The following is a 23,624-nucleotide window of genomic DNA, read 5'->3' as shown; positions in this document are numbered from 1 at the left end:
GCTTTTATAGAGAGGTTGTTTTGCAGCAACCTGAGAATGACTGCTCTGACGTGTCTTCTGTGTGTCCAGATCGGGAGAGAACACAAGGACATCATCTAGGTAAACAAACACAAATCTCCCCACCATGTCACGTAAAACATCATTGACGAGGGCCTGGAAAACAGCAGGGGCGTTGGTGAGGCCAAAGGGCATGACCAGGTATTCATAATGTCCATTTGGGGTGTTAAAAGCGGTCTTCCACTCATCCCCTTCTCGAATGCGCACCAGATGGTAAGCGTTGCGCAAATTAAGCTTGGTAAAAACCTGGGAACCTCGAAGGGAGTCAAAAGCAGAGTTGATAAGAGGGAGAGGATAGCGGTTCTTTACCGTAATGTTGTTAAGTCCTCTGTAGTCGATACAGGGTCGTAAAGAACCATCCTTCTTTCCTACGAAGAAAAATACAGCACCAGCCGGAGAAGAGGAGGGGTGGATGATTCCTGATTGTAGGGACTCGTGGATGTATTTCCTCATGGCTTCTTGCTCTGTAAGAGAAAGGGAAAACAGATGCCCTCTAGGGGGTGAAGTCCCGGGCAATAAATCAATGGCACAATCATAGAGGCGATGAGGAGGTAACCTGGTAGCAATATGCTTGTTAAAAGCCTCCTTGAGGTTATGGTACTCAATAGGGACTTTTGAGAGGTCTGGGTAAGTTTCTGATGAGTCAGGTGTACATAGGAGACTAGGAGAGGCATTAGTCAAACATTGGGACATACACTGGTCAGACCATCCCAAAATCTCCCCCTTCAGCCAATCCAGCTGTGGATTGTGAGTGCGCAGCCATGTGATCCCCAAGATGACAGAGATGTTAGGAGAGGGGATGGCCAGGAAACTTAGGGTTTCGACATGGTTCCCCCCGAGCCTCATGGTGATTGGGTCAGTTTCATGGGTGGCTTGGTAAATGATGTGTCCATCAATAGCCTGCACTTCTTGAGTCCGGGCGATGGGGTGCAGGGGCAGGCCAATAGACTCAGCAAAAGAAATGTCCATAAAGTTTGTGTCAGCTCCAGAGTCAATAAACACAGGACAGCTGTGCTCCTGTTTGGCATAAAAAAAACGTAGCAGAGGCAAAAGGTCGTGGGGGGGGGGGTGGAACCAAATGACCCAATAGAGCCCTCCCCTTCTCTATTGAGCATGCCCTTTTAACGTGGAGTTACGTACACTGTGATCTGAGCCCCCACAATAAAAACATAGGTTGAGTAACCGACGTCTAGATCTCTCTTTTTCTGTGAGCTTGGTCTTCCCAATTTGCATGGGTTCCTCATGGGAGGATTGTGGTGTGTTGTAGTTACTCACAGTTGTGTGTCCAGGTGAAGTTGCCGGACCTATGGGCACAGTTGCCGGACCTAGGGGCTGACAGGTGGAATGGGTCTCCTGGACCTGTCTCTCCGCCTCTCCAACAGTCAGAGGTCGATGCGGGTGGCAAGATTCTCTAGGTCCTCCAGGCTTGTAGGAAACTCTCGAGTTGCCAATTCATCCTTGATCTGGTCCGAGAGACCCTGATAGAACATGTCCATGAGGGCTGCCTCATTCCAGTCGCTCCCTGCAGCCACAGCATGGAAGTCGATGATATAGTCGTTAACCCTCCGGGTTCCTTGTTCCAAAGTCAATAATCCTCGAGTAGCCTCCCTGCTTGGTAAAACAGGATTAAAAATTCGAATGAGTTCATTTGAGAAAGCATGGTAATTAAAACAGATGGGAGAGTCCTTAGCCCATTCAGCGGTGCCCCAAACCTTGGCTTGGTCCGACAATAACGAGATCACATAAGCCACGCGGGAGCGTTCGGTTGGAAATGATGAAGGCTGTAGTTCAAAGTGAATCTCGCATTGGGTGAGGAAGGGGCGGCATTGTTTGGGCTCACCTTTAAAAACTTCCGGTGGAACAAGTCGAGGTTCGTGGACAGGGGAGACCCGGAACTGGACCGGGGATGCGGAAGCCCTCGGGACGTCGGTCACATGACGAGATGAGTCACCGGTTCGGAGCAGATCCGGGAGTTCGTTTACTTTGTCTTCCAGACCAGAAATGGAGCGTTCCACACCAAGCTGCCATTCCTGTGTCTGTGCTGGGTCCATGGTGGCCAGATTTTTCTGTAACAACCAGGGCTGGAGGACCGTGAAAGCACCAGACACAGTAAGACGCTTTAAAGTTTTTATTTGAGAACACACAGGGGAGTGTTACCAGTCTGTAGGAAGGGCAGAAGCAGAAGGCTTGGTCAGGAGGGGAAATCCAGAGGCAGAGTCCATGTAACAGATCCAACATCAGGAGTCCAGAAGATCAGAAACTATGAGATAATCCAGTCAGGGAGCAGGCAGGTGGCAAGGTCGAGGTTCAGAAGCAAGGTCAGGAACTTGAGGTTTAGGCAGGGTTTTAGAATGCTGGAGAATCTACTAACAAAATGCTTTCAAAAATCTGGCACTGGCTTGGTGTTTCTCCTGATGTTATATAGAGGTGGTTGCAGGTGGAGCTGATGAGTTAATGTGAGACAGGTGGTTTGAATCAGGTAGATGATGAGCTGGTTGTGGTTGCTGGGGAAACCGGGCCTGGCTGGAGTGGTGGCATGACAATGCTGACAGTGAATTAGACAAAATGGTCTGCTCTAAACGCTTTGTTTTTACCATCAACTCGATATTACACTTGAAAGGTGTTTATCGATGTATCATCTCACTTTATCTGATCTGTAAATGATAGTATTAGCTTAGGGCAGACTTGTTTGTTTTAAAACATGGACTGCACTGCCCACATTTGACCACTGGATATCATTATTGCATCAGTCAGTGCTTGATTTGATCCAGTAAGAGAGTGTTTAAAAGATATGCATTATATATATATATATATATATATATATATATATATATATATATATATATATATATATATTCTCCAATTACTTTTATGGTTTAAAATATTTTCACATCAGCTGTTAACATTTTAAAATTAGCAGCACTCAGCAAGTAGAAAGGGGGCCTCTAACCAGCGGAGGTCTCTGACCACTGCTGGCCACGAGTCCCGCTGCAGTTTGGTTAGAGTTATTACCATGTGCCAGAGAAGCTGTTAATGCCTTTACGCTATAGAGGACTGGCTGTGTTGGGGATTCAGTTTAGCTCTGAGGCATTGACTTTGTTCCAACAGCAGCAGTTTCACATCAAGAATCACCGATTATATGACACAATGGTGATTGCAATTTAATAAACCATATGCATCATGGGCTTTATGTACAAGTGTTATTTTTTTTTTATAGATTGCAAGGAGTATGTCATTTTTTACAGGTAATCTAAATGTTTCTTTAACATTCCCTATATTGTATCTGCTAAATAATTCATGAAAGAAAAAAAATTACAATATTTCAATGCACAACTCAAATAGCTGGCAGAATATTAGGATAAGACACTTCTGGGAAAAAATTTAGAAGGAGAAAAGGTCATGACTGAAGTCAAAATGTCAAGATGAAAGTCCAAAGTTCAGGAAAAAAGTGGAAAAACAGTTAATTCAGAATAGATTCAATAGGACAACCCAACTCCTACACCAAATGGTATTTATTATTATTATTATTATAATTAGTGTTGTTGTTGTTATTTTTGTTGTTCTTATTGTATCCCATTGTTCTGTATGATTTTACTGAGTAAACAATAAAGAAATTGATGTTTTCTTGAACTAATCTCATATGGAGCCTTTATTTTTGCACCTTCATCCACAGCAACGCTCTAATATCTGCCTTCATTTCAAAGGTTTAGGAAAGTTTCAAATAGCCAGAGGAACCTTACATTTACTCTTCATTTATAAAGGGCATTGTGGGTACTTTAGGTGTTTGTGCCTGCCCTGATTTACGGTTTCATTCAATTTAACCCTCAACATAACAAATGTAAACTTGATATACTATTTTAGACCATTTTATTCTCTATTGATATTAATCATGACATGTCCTTGTTGCATTTATTTATTTATTTTTTGTTTTCTTCTAGGTGTAAAAAGTTGATAAACATAGTAGAGTGAGAGTGTCTGTGTGGGTTGGTGTAGTTTTATTTAGATAAATTTCACATGTTAACATCTGTCCTCATATCTGTTTTGCAAAATAAAAACAAACCAGCATTTGTTCTGGTCTTGCTTGATTTTACCATTACAGCCCTCTGGATCAGTAGGAAATTAGTGCTTGTTGGCAGGTACATCATTCATTTCATCTGTTCCAACTGTGGCTTGTGGCAAGTTACAAGCAAATAGTACAAAAAGAAAACATGTTAATTTTAAACAGAAGAAATTAAATAAATTTTTCTTGCTTTTGCCTTGCCTTGTCTTAGTCACGTTTCTTTCCTCGTCCTTGAGGAAGCAGACAGCTTCCTATAGGGAAATTCTACTTGTTAGAGTAGTCCCAAACCTATTCACCGTTTCATATTGTGTTTAGGCTTTTTATTTCAGACTGTCCTCTTTTCCAGTGCTGGACGTTCAAAACACAACTGTGTCGTTTGATTAAAAGTCAGTGAGTACGCCTCATCCTCTACATTTTATCATCTTGAAACTTATAAAGAAATATTGAGTGCATTAACATCATAAAGCATCCCACAGATGGATGTTTTGAGCAGGAAGTGAGAATGCATAGACATTTTTCAGTTTATTAACAGTTTGTAAGTGAACAATGACACATTCCTTTTTATAAGTTAGTGCATTGTGAGAATGTGCAATTAAAGGATACAATAAAATAAGGATAGGATACAATAAAAAGCTGTGAATGAAAAAGTTTTTAAAAACTGGAGATTTTTTCATTTATTTAGAGTGAACAACGAAAGACGGGATGTGGGTTTTCTATGTAAAAGGATTTTCTAAGACACTGATAACCATTATTAATATTTTAACTAGAGGTGGGACTCTATAAAAAATCCAAATAATTAGAGGCTTTGTAATTCAAAATCAAGACAGTTTTCTCTCAAGCAATTTTTTAAAATCAAAAATACACAGATGACATAACGCACTTTATTGAGGACATTTCTGTAACCACAGGCTTTATTTGCTTACCTCTGTCTCATTGTAAAATTAACCATTATGGGATTTGTTGGGATGTGCAAATATTAGTATTTGTGTTATGAACGAAGTGTAAATGGAACATTGTAAATGATGTGCATTGAACTGAACACTAGGTGGCAACAGAGCACAGCAAATATATTTAGAGGTGCAGTATAGAGTTCAGGGGAAGTTCTGCTGAGAGTTGCAAGATGACGGCTCTCAGTATGCTTGTCCCTCCTGCTGTATTAAAGTTCATTTGGATAAAGTTATGGCCTGCCTACTTTCCACCACCTACAAAACACAACAGCAAAAAGTTTTTTTTATTTCCTTCCTTTCTTTTCTTCATGAAGAGTGATTTGTCATGATTCATTTAATTGTAGTTTTTGTTTTGTTTGCAAGAGGTAAAAACGTTTATATGGTCTTGTGGTCCAGTAGCCTTGTTAGAGATGCAGCATGATGATATTTATTGATATTTAGGGCATAAACAGTGATGATAAACTTTTCCAGATCCCAATTAGGAGGCGCTCGAGCTCAAACGCATTTTTTCTAATACACTAATCATATTTAACGTGTTAAATTCCCACTTCTTATTTTAACACAAGCCTCAGTAAAAATTTCCCCATTATTTACTTCCATACACCTCTCATTGCTTTCTTATGTAATTTGACTTTTTGTTTGAATGACTTACTTTTTTAATATATTTTAGCTGTATATGCTTTTTTATGTAGTGAACAAACACGTTTAAATGCATTTTAATTTACCAAAAACAAAACAAAAGAAAAAAAAAACACTTGTTAATCTGTAACTTCTTATCTTTCCAAGTTTCCTCATTATCTCTGAGTCATCTTTTGGCTTCAGTCTCATAACTTAATAACTACTAAAATGATGTCCTGGCTTTGAGTTGCTATAGCAACAGAAGTTTGCCCTGAGTTTGTAATATGGCTGAAAGTGACAAACATGACAGAGGAGCATCACTTCCACCTTGCTTGCTAAACCTAATCCTTTCCTTTTTTTTACCCACAAATCACCTCTTCGTCAACAGTTTTCATTATAGTCCATGCATTTTAAATGGTTTGATCAAATGATTAGAGCCTAACACCCCCCCCCCCCCCCCTCTCCTCCCCCACCCCACCCCATACACCCACACACACAGCTGTGAATCCAATTCCCCATTCAGATCCTCTGCGACGTGTGCTCCGGTTCCTCGGGCCTCCACAGCACAATTAAGCTTGCCTTGTTGGCATATAGCTAATAGATAACTACTTGATAACTGCAGTGATTAAATGTACAGATTACATCACGTTACAGTATTTACTAAATCAGCGTGGTGCTTCCATGTAGTTACCTCAGTATGTATTTGCTGCAGGTCAATCAGTAATTTTAACCACATTAACTTCAAGCTTTTGATTTTAAAATTGGCAGTTTTGTAAACATAAAAGAGCTGGGTTTACAGCAACTGAACATTTTTTCTTGTTGTCCTTTGAGTTTGGACATTTAGATTTTTTTTTTTGCCATTAATCCAGTTAATTAGATGATGAGAGTCAACATTTATCTGAGCACATTTATCTGAGCACTCTTCACCAACACGAACAAAATTGCTTCTTCAAAACATCGGATCATTTTTTGTGTGTTCTGTTTGGTCCAGAATCCTAATTTCCTTTTTTTTCTCCCTGAAATAGCCCTAGATCATTTCATTGTGCAATTACTCAGGATGAATTATTTAACTAACAAAGGGGCTGAACAAAAATGTAATATGACTGTTTTTTATTTTATTTTATTTTTTCTACAAACATGGATGTGCCTAAACTTACCGAACCAACATGCTGTAAAAAAATAATGAAAAGTAAACACACTGTTTTAACCTTACACCAAAAGGAGCAAAAAGATTGTTTAAGGGACCCGTTCCTGAAACCTGGTTCAGGTAAAGCGTAAATACGGCTGAAATGTGCTGAATTTGCTTGAAAAACAGCGAGAATGTGTCTGAAATCTTTATGCAGCAGCTTAATGACCCCGTTCAGTTACTTGGCCCATGTTATGGAACTTTTATGGTATTTTTTTGCGCTGGCTTGGAGTCAGATCTAGTCACAGGGTCTCTTATTTTCATTTGTTCACAGCTCCAGTCTTCCTCTCTGAGTGAGCACGCTTTATGAGACAGAGTTTATTCATTCCACCTGCTCAGTGTGTGTCACATTAGCCCTACTCTGGCCTACAACAGATGTGCGACTTTGCTTTTCCCACTCCCCAGCAGATTTCCACATAAGGAACATCAATTAATCTGTTAATGCTGTATTTATGTACATCCGTGTTGTAAATCTCTCAGTAAATAGGTGTCTGGTTTTAGCAGAAGTCTCGGTTGGGCTTAATTACTTTGTTTCAGCCGTTTACTTTATGACTAAGTAGAAAATGTTCTAATAGTGTCTTTTTTCCATTGCTATTATAGAACCAATGTCATCGCTATGTTTTATGGCAAGTATCTAATTAGGTTTAGAAATTAAACACTATTTGATCAATGAATACAAATTGAAAACACTGAAAAATGTGTTTCAGTTACTGAATATTTCCCTTCTTTTCTGACAGACTGTAACTTTCATGCATGAGAAAAGAGTGCTATGCTTTATAAATATTATTATGAAAGAGAGGATGCATAATTTCCAATGGAAAAAAGCAATTACTCTGTTAAAGAACTGGTCAAAAAGAAAAGCTGATGTATTCCATAGGATCCAACATTGATCCAATGTTGAATGTGTTTTATTTAGCTTATTTGAAGAATTGTTTACCAAAATAAAAATGTTCTAACATCTGGGGCATGCTAGTTTACTATTTTAAGGCCTATCAGTAAAATATGCAATGTGTAATGCTAATTATTTGAAGAAAACCAGGACAAGTATTGTCCTATCTTTTTTGTTCTTTTCTTTCAGCCACTTACCTTGTTAGTTTTGTCTTCTAAACTTTTTAGAAATCTGAAAAAGCATAATAAAATGTGTTTCTATTTAGGTAAACACCTTCCTCAGTAGAAATACATACACTGGAGGTAGGGCTGGGCAATGAATTGAAAATGTATCGTTATCGAAATTTCTGACTTTAATTGAGAATTGTCCCATATCAATACATTTGATTCTAAAAAAATGAAAAGAAGCGTGTAGGTTGCCAACATCATGTCCCTTTAAGGAGCTGTACTACCTAACCAATGTAATACATGTGACATCCCCATCTAGTGGACAACATTTGTTTCTTTGCATACCTATAGTTATCGTCCATTTATCCTTACCGAGGTGAAATCCTCAACATACCGTGATTTTGATTTTAGGTCATATCGCCCAACACTAACTGGAGGGGAATGGGACCCATCTAAGATAGAGGCCCACTGCTAAGCCAGCTCCAGTAGGCCACATCGGCCCCCATTGGGTCTACATATATGATGTGTGTACGTGCTGTCCCTTGCAATTTCAAAAGAGTACTGCTCAGCATTAGCCAAAAGCGTTAGGCCACAGAGCCTGCATTCACAAATTAAAGGGTTTAAAGGGGTTTAAGGTGCAATGCATTGTTCTGCCTCGAGATGGTGCTGTCTGAGAAAAAGACAACAGAATTGGCCTTCAAATCCAAAAGTACCAACAACACATTTCTATTGTAAGTTCTTCTTTTAGATTGACCCACAGAAGAAGCATCTGATATGTTCTTCTTAAGTGAGACCCGATGCTGTCTGCCAGACAACCTATTCACACTCAGTCTTTTTACAGCAGCACTGCAGGTTGTCCACTAGAGATGACATGGTATTGTTTGAGTTGGCAAAGAAAACACCTTTATCCATGCAGAGGACTAACTGTTTAGTTGTGAGCTCTTTCCAGCCAAACCACCCCTCCTGTTTGTTAGAGATGCTTTTCTCAGACATCATCCCAAATGAAGGTAACACGTTGTGCACTAGGCAGGTATTTTTCTACTAAACATGCCTACTTGGCAGAAAATAAAACACTATCATCTACCGACTTTGCTTGGGCCATTTCTTTCTTTCTTTCTCTCATTCTATTGCTTCCCTCCATCCTCTTCCTGACTCTGGAGCTCTAGCTCTGGTCTCAGTTTTGCAACTCGCCTTATTAAAACAAAGCAGGCAGCGTGTTTGCACCGAGGACAGCATGGTCAGCTGACTGTAACTTGCTTCTGATGCATGGCTACATGCAATCCAAATAATGAGTCCATTAGAGTAAATTATACATGTTTCAGGCCCATTGCAATTAGTTCACCTCTGTTTTCCTCTTTGACAGAGATCTGCTTCTCATTTCCCCTCCCACTTCCTCTCCTTGTGTCTTCTGCTCCTTCCCCCGTAGTATTTCCACTCCTTTTTCTTCAGTTTCCCTTCCTCTCTTCATTATGTCTTCCTCTCATTGCATCCCTTCCTGTTCCTCTCTGTCCTAGTTCAGGGTCTCGGGGATGAAGCTTTGTCTAATTACCATGCTAGCGTTTAATTGGAACAGCACACACAAACACACAGATTGACTCACTGAATCCCCCTTACATGCAGACACACTGCTCTGTGCATCCCCATAGATAGACACACAAATCAAGACCATTAAGCACACGCATTACACACCCTGCAACTTAACATGCTCCAGTTATACAAAAACACACAGCGTACACCAGGGTTAGAGCCGGTGGAGTTTGTCCAGGTTGTTTTGCAGCCACTGTGTAGCTGCCCCTTCTGTGGAGCTGAGGCCTGTTGGCTACAGTCACAGTTGATTTTGGCCTATTTAAACCATGAGCTGCCTGTGGCTTCTCCCACTGTAGAGCTGTGTCATCTAAGAATGGGCAACAACAGATGCACATTGGAGGCAAAAAGCCAATCAGACATCTAAATACCACTCTGTCACTTAGGAATATTTTTAGCTTCCAAGAAAAGTCGAGATGAACATATCTTTGGCCTTTTTTTTTTTTTTTTTTTTTTGCTGATGCATTCGTTTGATGTTTGATCTATTTTAACTGTTGTCACAGTGAAATTTGAAGGCTATGGGTTTTATTTAAATACAAAAGCAATAAAAATAGGGTCAAAAAATGTGCTGGCTTAGTCTTTGTCATCCAAAATGAGGGAAGTTCAAAAGTGTGGAACAAAAGGTGATTGGGCTTTCTTTCCTGATTCTTGAAGATGTTTCACTTCTCATGAGAAAAATGTCCATTAAGTTGCTTTGTGCTCAGAAATGTATATTGTGAAGAAAGTAAGTGTTAGAAGTGGTTTTCAGGTTTACAAGACAAAAGGACGCTCTTAGATGTTTGGTTGATTGCTTAACTCAGTTTGTGATACGGACACATTTCTGTACTTTGAAATAATTATACACACCTTTTTTTTTCTTCTTTGCTGCATTTCAGTCCTACCCAGCCATACATGTGGCACCCCCGGCCTTATTCCAAATGGAGTCATTCACGGTTCGCAGTACAACATGGGAGACAAGATCCGGTACAGCTGTGAGTCGGGTTTTGTGCTGGAAGGGCACAGTATCCTCACATGTATTGTGTCACCAGGCAGTGGAGCACAGTGGGACTTCCCTTCACCTTTTTGTCGGGGTAAGTTATTTCCTCTTTCTTTCTTTCTTTCTTTCTTTCTTTCTTTCTTTCTTTCTTTCTTTCTTTCTTTCTTTCTTTCTTTCTTTCTTTCTTTCTTTCTTTCTTTCTTTCTTTCTTTCTTTCTTTCTTTCTTTCTTTCTTTCTTTCTTTCTTTCTTTCTATTGGCCAAATGTTGTTATCCCAAATGCATTAGGGTTATTATACATTCTTTAAAGACATTAACATTAATAAACTCTCACTCAGTGGGTTTTTTGCGCGCATCAAAAAATGCTCTAAATTGCTCTAAAAAGACTGACATCGTTTTTTTTCTAAATGCATGTAAACCATCGACATATATACTGGACAATTTGTGTCCTTACGCTCCAATTAATCAGTTTTTAAGCCAAAATGGGAGGTTCCTACCACCTCCGTGTCACAGGTTCCGTCAAACCAATACAATTCCACAAAAGGGAAAAGAGGTGGAGCTGAGGGTGGGGCTGTAAGGCTGGGATCAAATGACGACAACCGTCGAACTGAAGCAATGTAGCTACAAGCTAACCCAAAGCTAACGCGGAGGTGGGAGCTAAGCTAACGGAGGTAGCTACCTAGCTACAACCGGAGTTAACTGTGCACAACACTGGAGCTTCTGAGTCAGAGATGCACCGGGCTGACAGCTGGGTAAAACCGGGTAGAACACAGAGGTCTCCCGAGAGTTCTACAAGCTGGCAGCCACGCAGCAGACAAGTGCCGCTGCAGTCAGAGATGTGCGAGCTACCGCTGAAAGGAGGGAGTCCATACCGATAGTCGGAACCCAGCTCCACCAACATGTTATATTTCAACCCATTTTCTAAAATGCAGCGTTATGTTAAATGCACTGGGTTTTACCCTATTAAATTTTTATTTCATTGTTAAACAGTACATGTTAAAATCTAAGCCCAGCTAGTGCAAGAGAGGCAGTGACCTAAAATACATAAATGTAATTTTACTTACTGAAAAAAATGAAGTGGAGACTCCTTGGATGCTCTATTAGTGCAATTAATACCACAGCAAGTCAATTTGTCTAACAATTGCACAAAAAATATCCAAAAAGAACGCACACACGCTACAACTAATGGTCTAAGTTGAGAGACTAAAATCGCGGAACAGTTTTCAGGTGAGTCCGAGAACATTCCCCAGAGCTAGCTCTGCGGTCACGTGGGTCTGATGCTCATTAATTATTCAGAATTTTAAGCATTTAATACACTTAAACAGAAGAGTGACAAAACAATTCACCCCCTCAGAGTTGTCATGAGTGTAAGCTAGATCAAATAAACCTAAAACATGTTTTGGAACCAGGCTGTAAACATGTTTATTTCTGCTGTGAAATTGGTATTTTTAACATGGGAGTCAATGAGGATTTGCTCGCTTCTGACACCAACCCCTAGCGGGTGAGGGTGGAACTGCAATTTATTTTCACTTCCGTGTTGGCTTCATTTTTAGACCCGAATTATGGGGGCTTGATGTAAACACATCAGTCTTGCCGAAGGCAAATTGGTTCTAATAAGAACCTGATTTCATCTGCATGTAAACGGCACAGTCGAGCTAAAACTGGTAACTTCCAGAAGTGACGAGACTGTGGCAGCTGTCTTCTGATAATATCTGCCACAAAATAACACATTTAAATGCCTTTCTAATCAAACAGTACAGTACATACCAAATAAGCTGCAGTGTTGTTGTCTATTTCTTCGACCAATGTGCATATGCTGTTTTTACTGTCTGCTTTACTTCCACTAGTGGTAATTTACTATCTGTGTTGCTATAAGCTAACCGGAAGAATGCTGACCCGAAAGGGCAGATGTCGCCACCTTCTATACCGGAATGGAACAAACTTAATTTGAGATCTTTTGTACGTTCCTGCTGTGTTTGTCTTCAAATTCCATTTTTGGTTCTTTTTTAAACACAGATAAAGTTATTCTTTACCTTGCTGACGTTTCGTCTGTGGCTGCAAACATCCTCAGAGCTGACGCTGATGGTGGCGTCACTTCCTACTCCGTTTATCGGCGGGCAGCAGAGGATGTTGTCACCCTCTGCTGCCTGCTCTCCCCTCTCCGATGATGCAGTCCCATGCGCGATCCAATGTGTAAACTCTATCGTCTCTGTTCATGGTCCCACATCCACGTCTCCTTATCTCTATAGCTTCCTTTATCTATCTTTTGTATTTCTGTTGTTCGGTGTTTATGATCGTTGTGTTGTCCCAGTCCATTATATGGTTTTCTCTTGTGCAGTGATCTGTTACAGCCGATTTCTTTATTGTACTTTCTGCTTCATCTTCAAAAGAAAAAGCAATATAGAGAGAAAGGAAGCTATAGAGATAAGGAGACATGGATGTGGGACCATGAACAGAGATGATGGAGTTTACTCATTGGATCGCGCATGGGACTACATCATCGGAGGTAGTCACCTTAAATGGTTTTCCAACAATCTTGAAGGAGTTCCCAGAGGGGTTTAGCACTTGTTGGCCACTTTGTAAATGGTCATGGTCATGAAAATACAGAAAACACATTGGATGAGAAGGCGTGTCCACATTTTTTGGCCTGTACTGTACATGTTAACTGGGATAAAGGCTCCAAGTTTATTACTTGAGAATGACCTAGATCTACTTAGAGGTGTAAACACACTGATTGATTGGCCTTTGTCACCAATAGGAAAGCCAACACAGCCAATACAATAAAGGTTATTAGTAGTTTTAGTATTAGTAATTTATGTTCAAACATATTCATTTACACAAATCAATCATAGTCACATTATACAATAATGTGTTCGAAAAAAGATTAGATGCATAGATGCATTTAGCCTGACCCCATAGATGTAGCTTATCCCATTATAAAGTAAAACAAGCTTTTACTTTCCCAAAACGAAAACAATCCAAAACACAATAAAAACACAATAAAACAGAACATTGTAATTCCTTTCAACTGAATAGAAGATAAAAAATAAATCCCCAACTAGATTAATATTGTTCAATTCACAAACCAAAAAAATAAATCAATCAAGATTAAAAATAACAAACAAAAAGCAAGCATAACAAACACCATAATTTATATTTTCTAACAAGGAAACAAAACAAAATGGTGCATCAGTTTTTTACCTCAGATATATTAACTACATTAGCTAAGAATGTAGGAACCCTAAACAGATACTAATAAGCTCTAAAATCAGCCACACATGCTTAGGTTTGCACCATCAGAGAGAGAGGCAGGATTCAGTACTGAGTAGGGTTGTCACGATGTGAAAATTTAACCTCATGGTTATTGTGACCAAAATTACCACGGTTTTCAGTATTATCGCAGTATTTTTTTAAACGTGCTACATTTTCACACAATTAAATAAACCCTGTGTGTCAGGAAATATTGTCCTTAGTTTGTGTCTAAATTTTGCCTAAAATGTGTTATTTTGTAATTATATTGTTTATTTGTTTACATTTTTTCCCTTTAGTCTTTAAAATACCAATATTTGCCCATAACTTCTTATTTTATGTCTGTTTGATGTCATCATTTAAAAATATTAGATCAGATGATACTCAGTACTCAAGTAGCCTTCCAATCAGATACGTTTTTACCCTTACTTGAGTAATACACCCTATATCAGGAAAATATTGTCCTCGGTTTGAGTCCTTCCAGTGAGCTTTGCAGATTTGGGAAAATGTCATAAATTTAGAATTATTCTCGGAGAGAGACCAACTCTTATCTGCCCCTGGGAGCCCCGTAATGCATAGTGTCATTTCAACATGGGGGTGTCCGCGACACGGTTTATATGCAGGTAGCGGCGCTGCGGCTGCTTTATATATCGACTCGTTGCATTCTCCCTCAACCCAAATCCTCGGATCACGCATTTTAGCTAAAACGCTAACGTTAGCTTGCCTTGCGTTGACTGTAGAGTTGTGGGTGATGGTCACGCAGATGTGTCATGAGATTTGAAGTGTTGCTGCCTTTCACAGACACTTTTTCTGCACGTGCTGCAAACAGGATAGCCGTCTTCTATCAACTGTCCCTCTGCATTCTTCAAATATCTAAAATATGCCCGTACTTCCGACTTTGCCTTATTTGAGGGATAAAAAATGTCCTCCTGAGCGCTGTCGTCTCCTCCTCTGGCCATTATTTCAGCTTTAGCTTCAAGAAAGTTTTGGTTGTTAACAACAAAGTGCGCATGTGCTGCCGGCAACTTCAGCAGATGATACGGTGGCTGGTAAGGGTCACCGCGCCTACACCGCAGCCACGGTAACCCACCGAGATAATATAGTTTTTTTTTAAAACAAGACGGTTATTATTATTGTCAACTTTTTTACCAGGGTTTACCGCTACACCGGTTACCGTGACAACCCTAGTACTGAGTAGATGCCCAAATGGTTAAAACAACACTTCAATCATAATAGACTTGATTCCATCCATACATTCATTTTCTGTACCCATGTAATTCAGCTCAGGGTCACGGGGAGCTGTTTTCTCCGTAGAGACGGGTAATCAGTCCATCACAGGGGCAGAGAAAATTAGTCATTCACACACATTCACCAATAGGGAAATTTAAGGTAGTAAATTAGTCCTAAATACCTGGTTTTTGGCACTTGGAAAAACTCCTTTCATTCATGGGTAGAACGTGAGCTTTTTCCAAACAACAAAGCAAAAAAATAAATAAAAAATAAAAAAAAGCTATATGAAATATTTGCGTTTTAAACATAACAATGTTATATTCATATGATATGGTATTAGAATTTTGACAGCCTGCTAATGCTAACAGCTGATCTGATGATAATTTTATACACATGTGAACTTTAAAGTGTGTCATCTACTCTGTAGTGAGGGCCACATTTTTAAAAATGGCAGTTTTTAATAACTTCTTTTGGACAACTGATTCAAAACTTCATCTTGAGGTTGATGCTGCAGATGCCAGCCCATACTTATGAGCGCAGTAATTAGATATAAGGTCAGTGTTATAGAGAGTAATGATTTTATTACATTTGCCGTCAAAAGCAGCTAAATAATGCCATGAATCACTCAGATTGAGATGTGTGTTATTGAACTGAATTCTGCCTGTATTTATTTACATTGGACGAAAACAATGCAAAGTTACGAATAAAGCTGCAGTCAAATGTAAACCACGGGGCAGTTCCCTATTCCCAGTATAGCCCATAATGAATATGATGTAGGAAGTGAGTGAACATTTCAAACCCAGCCATGGTGTCCATTATGACATGACCATCTGAGTCCTCCCTTCCACCTCAACACTTATTTTGTCCTAAACACAAATCAGTTAACCAGAAAACTCTGAAATTAACAAAACACTATTTTTTTAATCAGAGTTCATTTTAGAAAACTCTGAAATTAACAAAACACTATTTTTTTAATCAGAGTTCATTTTAGAAAACTCTGAAATTAACAAAACACTATTTGTTTTATCAGAGTTCATTAGAATGTGATGACTTGAACAGTACTCTTCTGATAGAAGTATGAAAAAAGAATGTTTCAAACATCAAGAGATAATAAGGCAAAAAGATTAAAAGAATGATTACAAGCCCAAGTTAACTGTTTAAGTAATAAATTAGGGGCAAAAATACAAAAAATCAGGAATTTAAAGTTTATAGTCCTGATCTCCTGGTGTTTTGTATGTTTCTTTCCAACCAGCGGATGGAGCGTGTGGGGGAACGTTACGGGGCACCGCCGGTTCAATCACCAGTCCCGGGTATCCAGCAGAGTACGACAACAACCTGGATTGCACATGGTCAATCCTCGCTGAACCCGGGGACACGATAGCACTAATCTTTAACGACTTCCTATTAGAAGACAAATATGACTTCCTAGAAATCAGCGGGACGGAAGCACCAAGCATCTGGTAAGTGGCCTTTATTTTTGTAAAAGAGGACTAATAATGTTGCTTAGGAGGTTGGAAACAACTGCTGGCGGATTAGCTGCTCATGAATCCTGTTGATTTTCCTGATTTACGTCCTTTAAGGCAGGTGACAAATTGTTTTCAGTCATTTTCTATGGCTGTGTTAGAAAATTGGAGCTCAGTCGCTGCAAAACATGTTCTGCTTTTTAAAATTCACAACACAGTCGTGGTTCACGTTGGTTTGCTTTGGAGTATCACACATATCCATCATGGATGTGGCTTTGGAGGGGAGGAGGCATTTTCATGTGTAAGCATGAAGGGTTTTCACCATTTCAAGTCGCTGAAGAAATCTTGAGAGTGAAAAGCGGAAAAGGTCATTTGGCCTTCCTGTGTAATAACAGTAATCTTGAGCCAGGTTTGCTCGGAAGAGGATTGTAGTAGACTGAGTTTGGTGCAGCTTTAGGGTTTGTAGTTGTAGAACCTGTGAAAGAGCCAATCATTGTTTTTAAATGTTATCTATGGTTAGGTTGTAGATGTGTCGCACAGATAATATGAAAGTAAATGGCAACCTCTTACCCTAAATTTAAAAAATGCAAATACCGTTTTATTTTATGTCACAACCTCCTGTCCATAATGCTTTCTGTTTATGTGTCAACATAGAAACTACTGTTGTATTTTGAGTCTTGTCTTTTTAATTTCACTTTTGTACTCCTTTGCTGTCTGTTTGAGCAGTGGTAATGCACAAAAGTCCCCACTGTGGAATCAATAAGATCTTATTTTATCTGATCTGATCTGATCTCTCATATCTCATCTCCCATCTCTCATCTCATCTGATCCACAAACTTTTTTTCCCCCAAGAATGATTATTTTATTCACCACTATTCCAGAGACAAAACCGCAGGAAAAAAAAAACTTTTACTTATTTCTGATGAATAAACTTAGGAACAGACCAGCTCCGTCAGCAGACAAACGCGTAAAGTGAAGGACACAGGAAGAATAGCAGTAAATGGAGACAAAAGAAATGGAGAATAATTGTGCATTAACTGCTGTCACCAAGAGAGCGGTGCACATCGAACAACAGCGTTGTCGTGATAGCGTTCACGTGTTGTTGTGTGTCTGTTTGCATGTCCGTGGCACGCCTTAAGTGGCCCTCTGACAGGGTGAGCTGTTGATCGTTTCACTAGGCTCTGACGGATTACACACTCAGCTTCTCAAATACAAAGCCTTGCTTTGACAGTGTAACATTCAGGGACCAGTGTGGACCCACCCGCTGCAATTAAAAAAAAAGAAGTACAAGGAGGTTTCACCAACAGCAGTGTATGGCTCTTAACAGTCATGTTGGTCAAATGAATTTAAATACTTTACCAAAGAGTACTTGTCATCCAATGCTTTTCATTTTTCTTTCATGACAACAGATCAAGGTTTTTATTTACCTTAATCCTACCCATTGTGGCGTTTTACATGGGGCAGCTCTTATCATAATGGTAAAGAAAAAACCCGGATATGTTACTATAAAGGGAAAATGAGACATATAGAATGCCTTTTCACAGACAAAGTCCTGCCGCAAGTGGAAGACTTTAAGTATCTCAGGGTCTTGTTCATGAGTGAGGGAAAAATGGAGAGTGAGATCGATAGGCGGATTGGTGCTGTGTCTGCAGTGATGCGGACGTTGTACCAGTCTTTTGTGGTGAAGAGAGAGCTGAGCTGGAGGGCAAAGCTCTCGATTTACTGGTCAATCTACATTCATACCCTCACCTGTGGTCACAAGCTTTGGGTAGTGACCAAAATGAGATCTCAGATATAAGCGGTCGAAATGAGTTTTCTCCGCAGAGTGGCTGGGCTCTCCCTTAGTGACATGGTTGGAGAAGCTCGGTCATCTGGGAGGGGCTCGGTGTAAACCTGCTGCTCCTCCACATCAAGAGGAGACAGTTGACGTGGCTCTGACCCCTGGTTAGGATGCCTTCTGGACGCCTTCTTTGTGAGGTTTTCTGGGCACATCCAATCGGGAGGACACCCAACGGAAGATCCAGGACATGCTGGAAGGACTATGTTTCTCAGCTGGCCAGCAAACGCCTTGGGATTCCTGTGGAGGAGCTGGCCCAAGTGGCTGGGGAGGGGGAAGTCTGGGCCTCTTTGCTTACACTGCTGCTCCTGTGTCCTGACTCCCGATAAGTGGAGGAGAATGGATGGATGTTGAAAAGCAAACAGAATGAATATTATAGCTCTATTATTAATCATTGTTTTACATGATTTACAGTAACAGTGCAAAAATATAAGATAATGTGACAAATACAAATTTTGCAACTATGGAACTAAAACTTGATCCAACTTCAGATTTTTTTAAAAACTAATAAAAGTGCTATATAACTGATTGAATCCCATTTGGATAGATACTTTTAAATGGACTTTTGCAACTCCCACCCCAATACAACGCTAAGTACTTTTCTCCAGAGGAGGTGTTAAGTGATGAGTGGCATTTTCTGTGAGACATGTAGGCAGGTCATTCAGGAAATGACTGACACCTGACAGGACCATTGTGATGGGTGCTTCCTGTTTACGGAGAACTTTTCTGATTGGCTGTCCCAAAGCAATTTCCTGTTTCATGTTTCTGTCTACTAGTTGGCAGGTTGAATGTGAGATTGTAGCCGTCTCTCTCTCACACACAAACACACGGAAACACACTTGTTTACCACTTATAAAATGTGTGTGTGAATCCCACAAAAGTTTAAATAAAAATCTTTTCACTCAGAAACCAGCATGGGTGGTTAGACATCCACCACAGGATGAGAAGATTCAGTATTGAAAACAATATCTCAGCTCAGACTGCACATTAATCATCCCGATGTTTGACCCAGTCGTCCCTCTTCTGATAATCATAGCATTGGGCACAATTACCGTAATGACTCCAGAGACAATCTTATTAGATAGTCCTACCCTTTGTGGTGTTTTACGAGCACTTTGGTCTGCTTTGAAGCACGGTGGGACTGCTTCAATCACAAATCCAGACTTCAAACATGTTGGATAGTCTTGGTCTGACTTTTGGGGCCAAATGACCGCGTTGCCTTTTCAATATGATGTATAGCAAATCAAAAGGCAAGGTTATGGAAGCATGTTGCACATTCCTCTTCTTCCATGTTTGTTTACTCCAAAGTCACATTTTGTCTTAAGAGACTTTCCATCTGAGTGGGGAGTGTCCATGAGTGAAATCAGCTTGTGCGTACTGATTCCTTCTCCTTGACTTTACATCCAACTGAGACTGTTAAATCTACCTCATCATCATCATCACCATCATCATCTTTATTTATATAACCCTTTCCATCTTACAGGAGGAAAACCAAAGCACTGTACACGCACAGACATTTTTAAACATCACTGACCCATTCAATGGGCAAAACAATATATACATAAAAACAAATAAAAGCAGAGATGAAAGCAAAGAATGGTAGTAAAAAAAATAAAAATTAGGTATCTAAAAGTATGGCTAACTCACGTGCTGAGGGAACACCACTATAAAAAACTGATTCTTTATTCAACTCTTAAAAACCGACAGTGAGGGTGCTTGTCTGACCACGGGTAGAAGGTCATTCCACAGCTTGGGGGCCAAAAGCGACAAAGCCCTACCTCCCCTAGTCAAGCATTTTACTCAGAGTAAGTCCTGCTGTACTGACCTAAGTGCACGTGTTGGGTAGTTTCAGGTGAGCAACCCAAACAGATAGCTTGGAGCACAGCCCTGCAGAGACCTAAAAACAAAAACAAGTATCTTGAACCTGACTCTGAAAGATACTGGAAGCCAGTACAGATGATCCAAAACAGCTGTGATGTGTTCCCGCTTTCTGGTGCCTTTCAGGAATCTAGCAGCAGCATTTTGTGCAAGCTGGAGCCGAGCAAGTGCAGCCTTGCTAACTCCTGAGTGAAGGGCGTTGCAATAGTCGAGGCAAAACGTAATAAAAGCATAGACTACAGTCTCCAAGTGAGCTTGCGATACTAGTGGCTTGATCCTGGACAGGCGTCAAAGATGGAAAAAGCAATAACGCACCACTCTATTGATATGAGCCTCTAGCTTTAGATACACATCCAACTTTACACCCAGATCAATGACTAGCTGCTTCAAGGTTCAAGGTTCAAGGTTGTATTTATTAAACCCCAAGGGGGGAATTGTATTGCCTTGGACAAGTAAAAAACAACAACAACATGCACGCACACACAACAAAACATTCACTGGACAATGCTATAAGCCACAACCGTGATAGAAATATCAAATATACAACCATACAAATTGCTTGTTGTAAAAATGCACAGCAGCAGGAATAAAAGAGTTCCTAAAACGTTCAGTGGAACAACAGGGCATTAACATTCGCCCACTAAAAGAGCTCCTGAGATCCTTAAAAATCTGGTGAAGGAGGTGATCCTCCAGAGACATAACTGTCTTAAGTTTACTCTTCATCCTTTTGTCAATGATCATGTCAAATGAGTCCAAGTTTGCCCAACCACTGAGCCAGATTTCTTGATCATTTTGTAGATCCTGTTTTTGTCTTCAGCAGTGAGGCACCTGCCCCAACACAACACAGCATAAAACAACACACTTAAAGGGGGCCAGCAACGAGAGGTCAACTTCCTGTTTAGAGACATAACCAGCACTTGGGCTAAAAACAATGGTGTCTGTTTTGCCCTTATTAAAACTTAAGAAACTGGAGGCCATTCATGCTCTAACTTTATCTAGGCAATCCAGGAGTGGCTTGACTGAGCCTGTACCATCTAACACCTTCAGTAATAGTAGTCAACTATTTTGATGACTGCTTGGGTTTTCAAGGAATAGGAGTCTTCCTTTGGGTAATCACAGAAAGACGAGAGACAAACAACCAGTGTGCTTCCATTGTTGGGACTTCACGGGAGATTGAGTGGCTTGGTCCTTTCAGCTTTTGTGTCGCCATACAAATTCAGCCCTCGTAGGACTTTGCTTAGATGTCAGCATATTGCGACTCCTTCGGCAGTGAGTGGTGTCACTGATCAGCACCAACAAGTGTCCACATTTTATTCTGTTGAACTATGTCATAATTTAATCCATTCAGAGGACGAGAGCAGCTGCATTATGTAAAATGTGGCTTTCAGTGACCAGGAGAAACAGTTTTTCACGGCGCTCTGTGAGACAACAAAGCACATGTGAATTACGTTGTGGGGAATTCTGCTGTGTTTTTGAGTGTTGGGAGTTTAGTATTGACAATTTTAAAGCATCGAGATTAGTGCTTCTTTTGCTTCCATTCTGCTTCACAAACAACTCTTCTAATTTTACAAATGCTGGTTGTTTTGAACAGCATCTGCTGATGTTATTTTCTACTGAGTTGTAACCAGTCAGTGTGGGTTCTGCTCAGCTACTCAGCTGGGCCATTTCAAGTACCTATAATAAGGTACTGCAAAGGTTCCTGAAAATGGCTCCACTGTTGGATGGAGACACGTGCATGCCAGGAAGTTCTGGTAAAATTACCCTGAAGATCGGTTAGTGGAAACACACCTCATGTGTGCTCAGACTCAAAGTGTGAAGTGGATTTGCCAGTTACATTTGGGACCTAAGATGCACCAACTGGGTCAAAGTTCCAAAATTAAGTCAGAATATTTCAAGAAACAAAAATTGTATCAGCCCTACAATTAAAATCTTTGCACCTGTACTTTGGACCATGCAAAACACTGGTCAACCTATAGCAGAGATTAAATAAAGTTCTCTGCCGTGGCAATGGAAATCCGCCAGTTGGAATAATCAGAAAAAAGTTCCACCTTCTCGCGCTTGCTTGGGTTTAGTAGTCTCTCTCTCTCTCTCTCTCTCTCTCTCTCTCTCTCTCTCTCTCTCTCTCTCTCTCTCTCTCTCTCTCTCTCTCTCGTCGCTAATTGAAACTCGCACCGGTGTTGTTGAAATGCGTTTCTTCACCGTTCTGCACTGCCCAAGCTGCAAAAACGCGTACGTTCATCGCTCGCTCCCATGGTGCGCACAAATGCAAACTGCGTGCACACCAGGCGCTGGGATTCTAACAGCCAATAAAGCTCTGATATCACAGTGAGAGTTAACTTGATGAGCAGAACCAGGACACAAATTCCCGGTGGGCCGATCTGAGGTCGGTGTTTTTAGTCGTCTCTTTGTTTTTTTCGGACCTGTATTCAGTCATGGCTGCTGAACAAGCGTAAGTTCCTGGAAACCATGGACGTAATTTTGGGGGGGGGACAGGGGGGACATGTCCCCCCCACTTTTTCCAAAGTCAAGTTTTGACCCCTGTACTTTTTACCATCCCAAAACAATATTACACTATATTAAATTGACACTGGTTGAGCTCTAGGACCAAGCGGAAAGCAACCGTTTGTGTTGAAGCCTGTAAAGATACCCCCCCCCCCCCCGTGTCCCCCCCACTTCTAAAGTGAAAATTACGTCCATGCTGGAAACGCTTTCTATGCCCAGACTAGTGACCTGTTATTTGCAATTTTATAATTAATATTAAGTGAATGCACTAAACCCACAAATGATAGAAGATAGGATTAAATATTATTAATCATATTACTATCAAATATAAGTGTAACATGAAACTAATTTTAATGAAAAACTATATTAATAATTTTTATTTTAATATTGATTATATTTCATTTCTAAGGTCTGGATGTCTGTGAACATTGCAGAATATTCAGATTGGTGTAAAGAACATGATATTATTAATAATAGGTCATGATCTAAAGCTGATCTGAGGTATAAAACTCTGCCCTGGGCCTAAAGCCCTGCAGATATATTTAGTTTATTTAAACACCAACAACAAATTATTAACAGCAGCTGGATTTGACTTTGTTCCTTAAATTGAGTCACATAGTTTAGTAACTCTACTACTCCCCCCCACCCCCACCCCACCCAAAGAAAATGCACCAGACTGATGCGTTTAAATATAAAATGTCCAATTATTTTTTTCGGGGGGGGGGGGGGGGGGGGCATTTACCCGACACCCCTAGAGTACTTTAATACTTAGCATCTTTTTTACCTCAGAGAATTATCACCACTCACACTTTTAAACACAGTGTATGTGAACGGGTTATTTCAAAATTTTCTGAAACAAGACTACTGACCTTAAAACCAATGAAAACCCGACTAGTGGCTGCGTTTAAATTAGCTATTTCTTCCATTTAAACCCATGCTTACGTAACATTTTACAAAGCTTCATTATGATTTGATACAGTTT

General features: G+C 40.2%; 1 protein-coding gene across 2 annotated transcripts in view; it reads left to right on the top strand.

Moving 5' to 3' along the window:
• Positions 1-23,624, top strand: part of LOC107381856 (CUB and sushi domain-containing protein 1) — a 668,617-nt gene that overhangs the window by 355,536 nt on the left and 289,457 nt on the right. For both annotated transcript variants that reach the window (XM_015953775.3, XM_015953774.3), the window contains exons 4-5: positions 10,384-10,578; positions 16,215-16,422. In XM_015953775.3, the coding sequence (XP_015809261.3) occupies positions 10,384-10,578; positions 16,215-16,422 (403 nt within the window). The remainder of the gene's footprint in view (positions 1-10,383; positions 10,579-16,214; positions 16,423-23,624) is intronic.

Source organism: Nothobranchius furzeri, chromosome 9, assembly GCF_043380555.1.
Source record: "Nothobranchius furzeri strain GRZ-AD chromosome 9, NfurGRZ-RIMD1, whole genome shotgun sequence".
In the NCBI taxonomy this organism is placed as follows: Eukaryota; Metazoa; Chordata; class Actinopteri; order Cyprinodontiformes; family Nothobranchiidae; genus Nothobranchius; species Nothobranchius furzeri.
The sequence above is the reverse complement of the archived record's forward strand: the minus strand, read 5'-3'. Positions and strand labels throughout refer to the sequence as shown.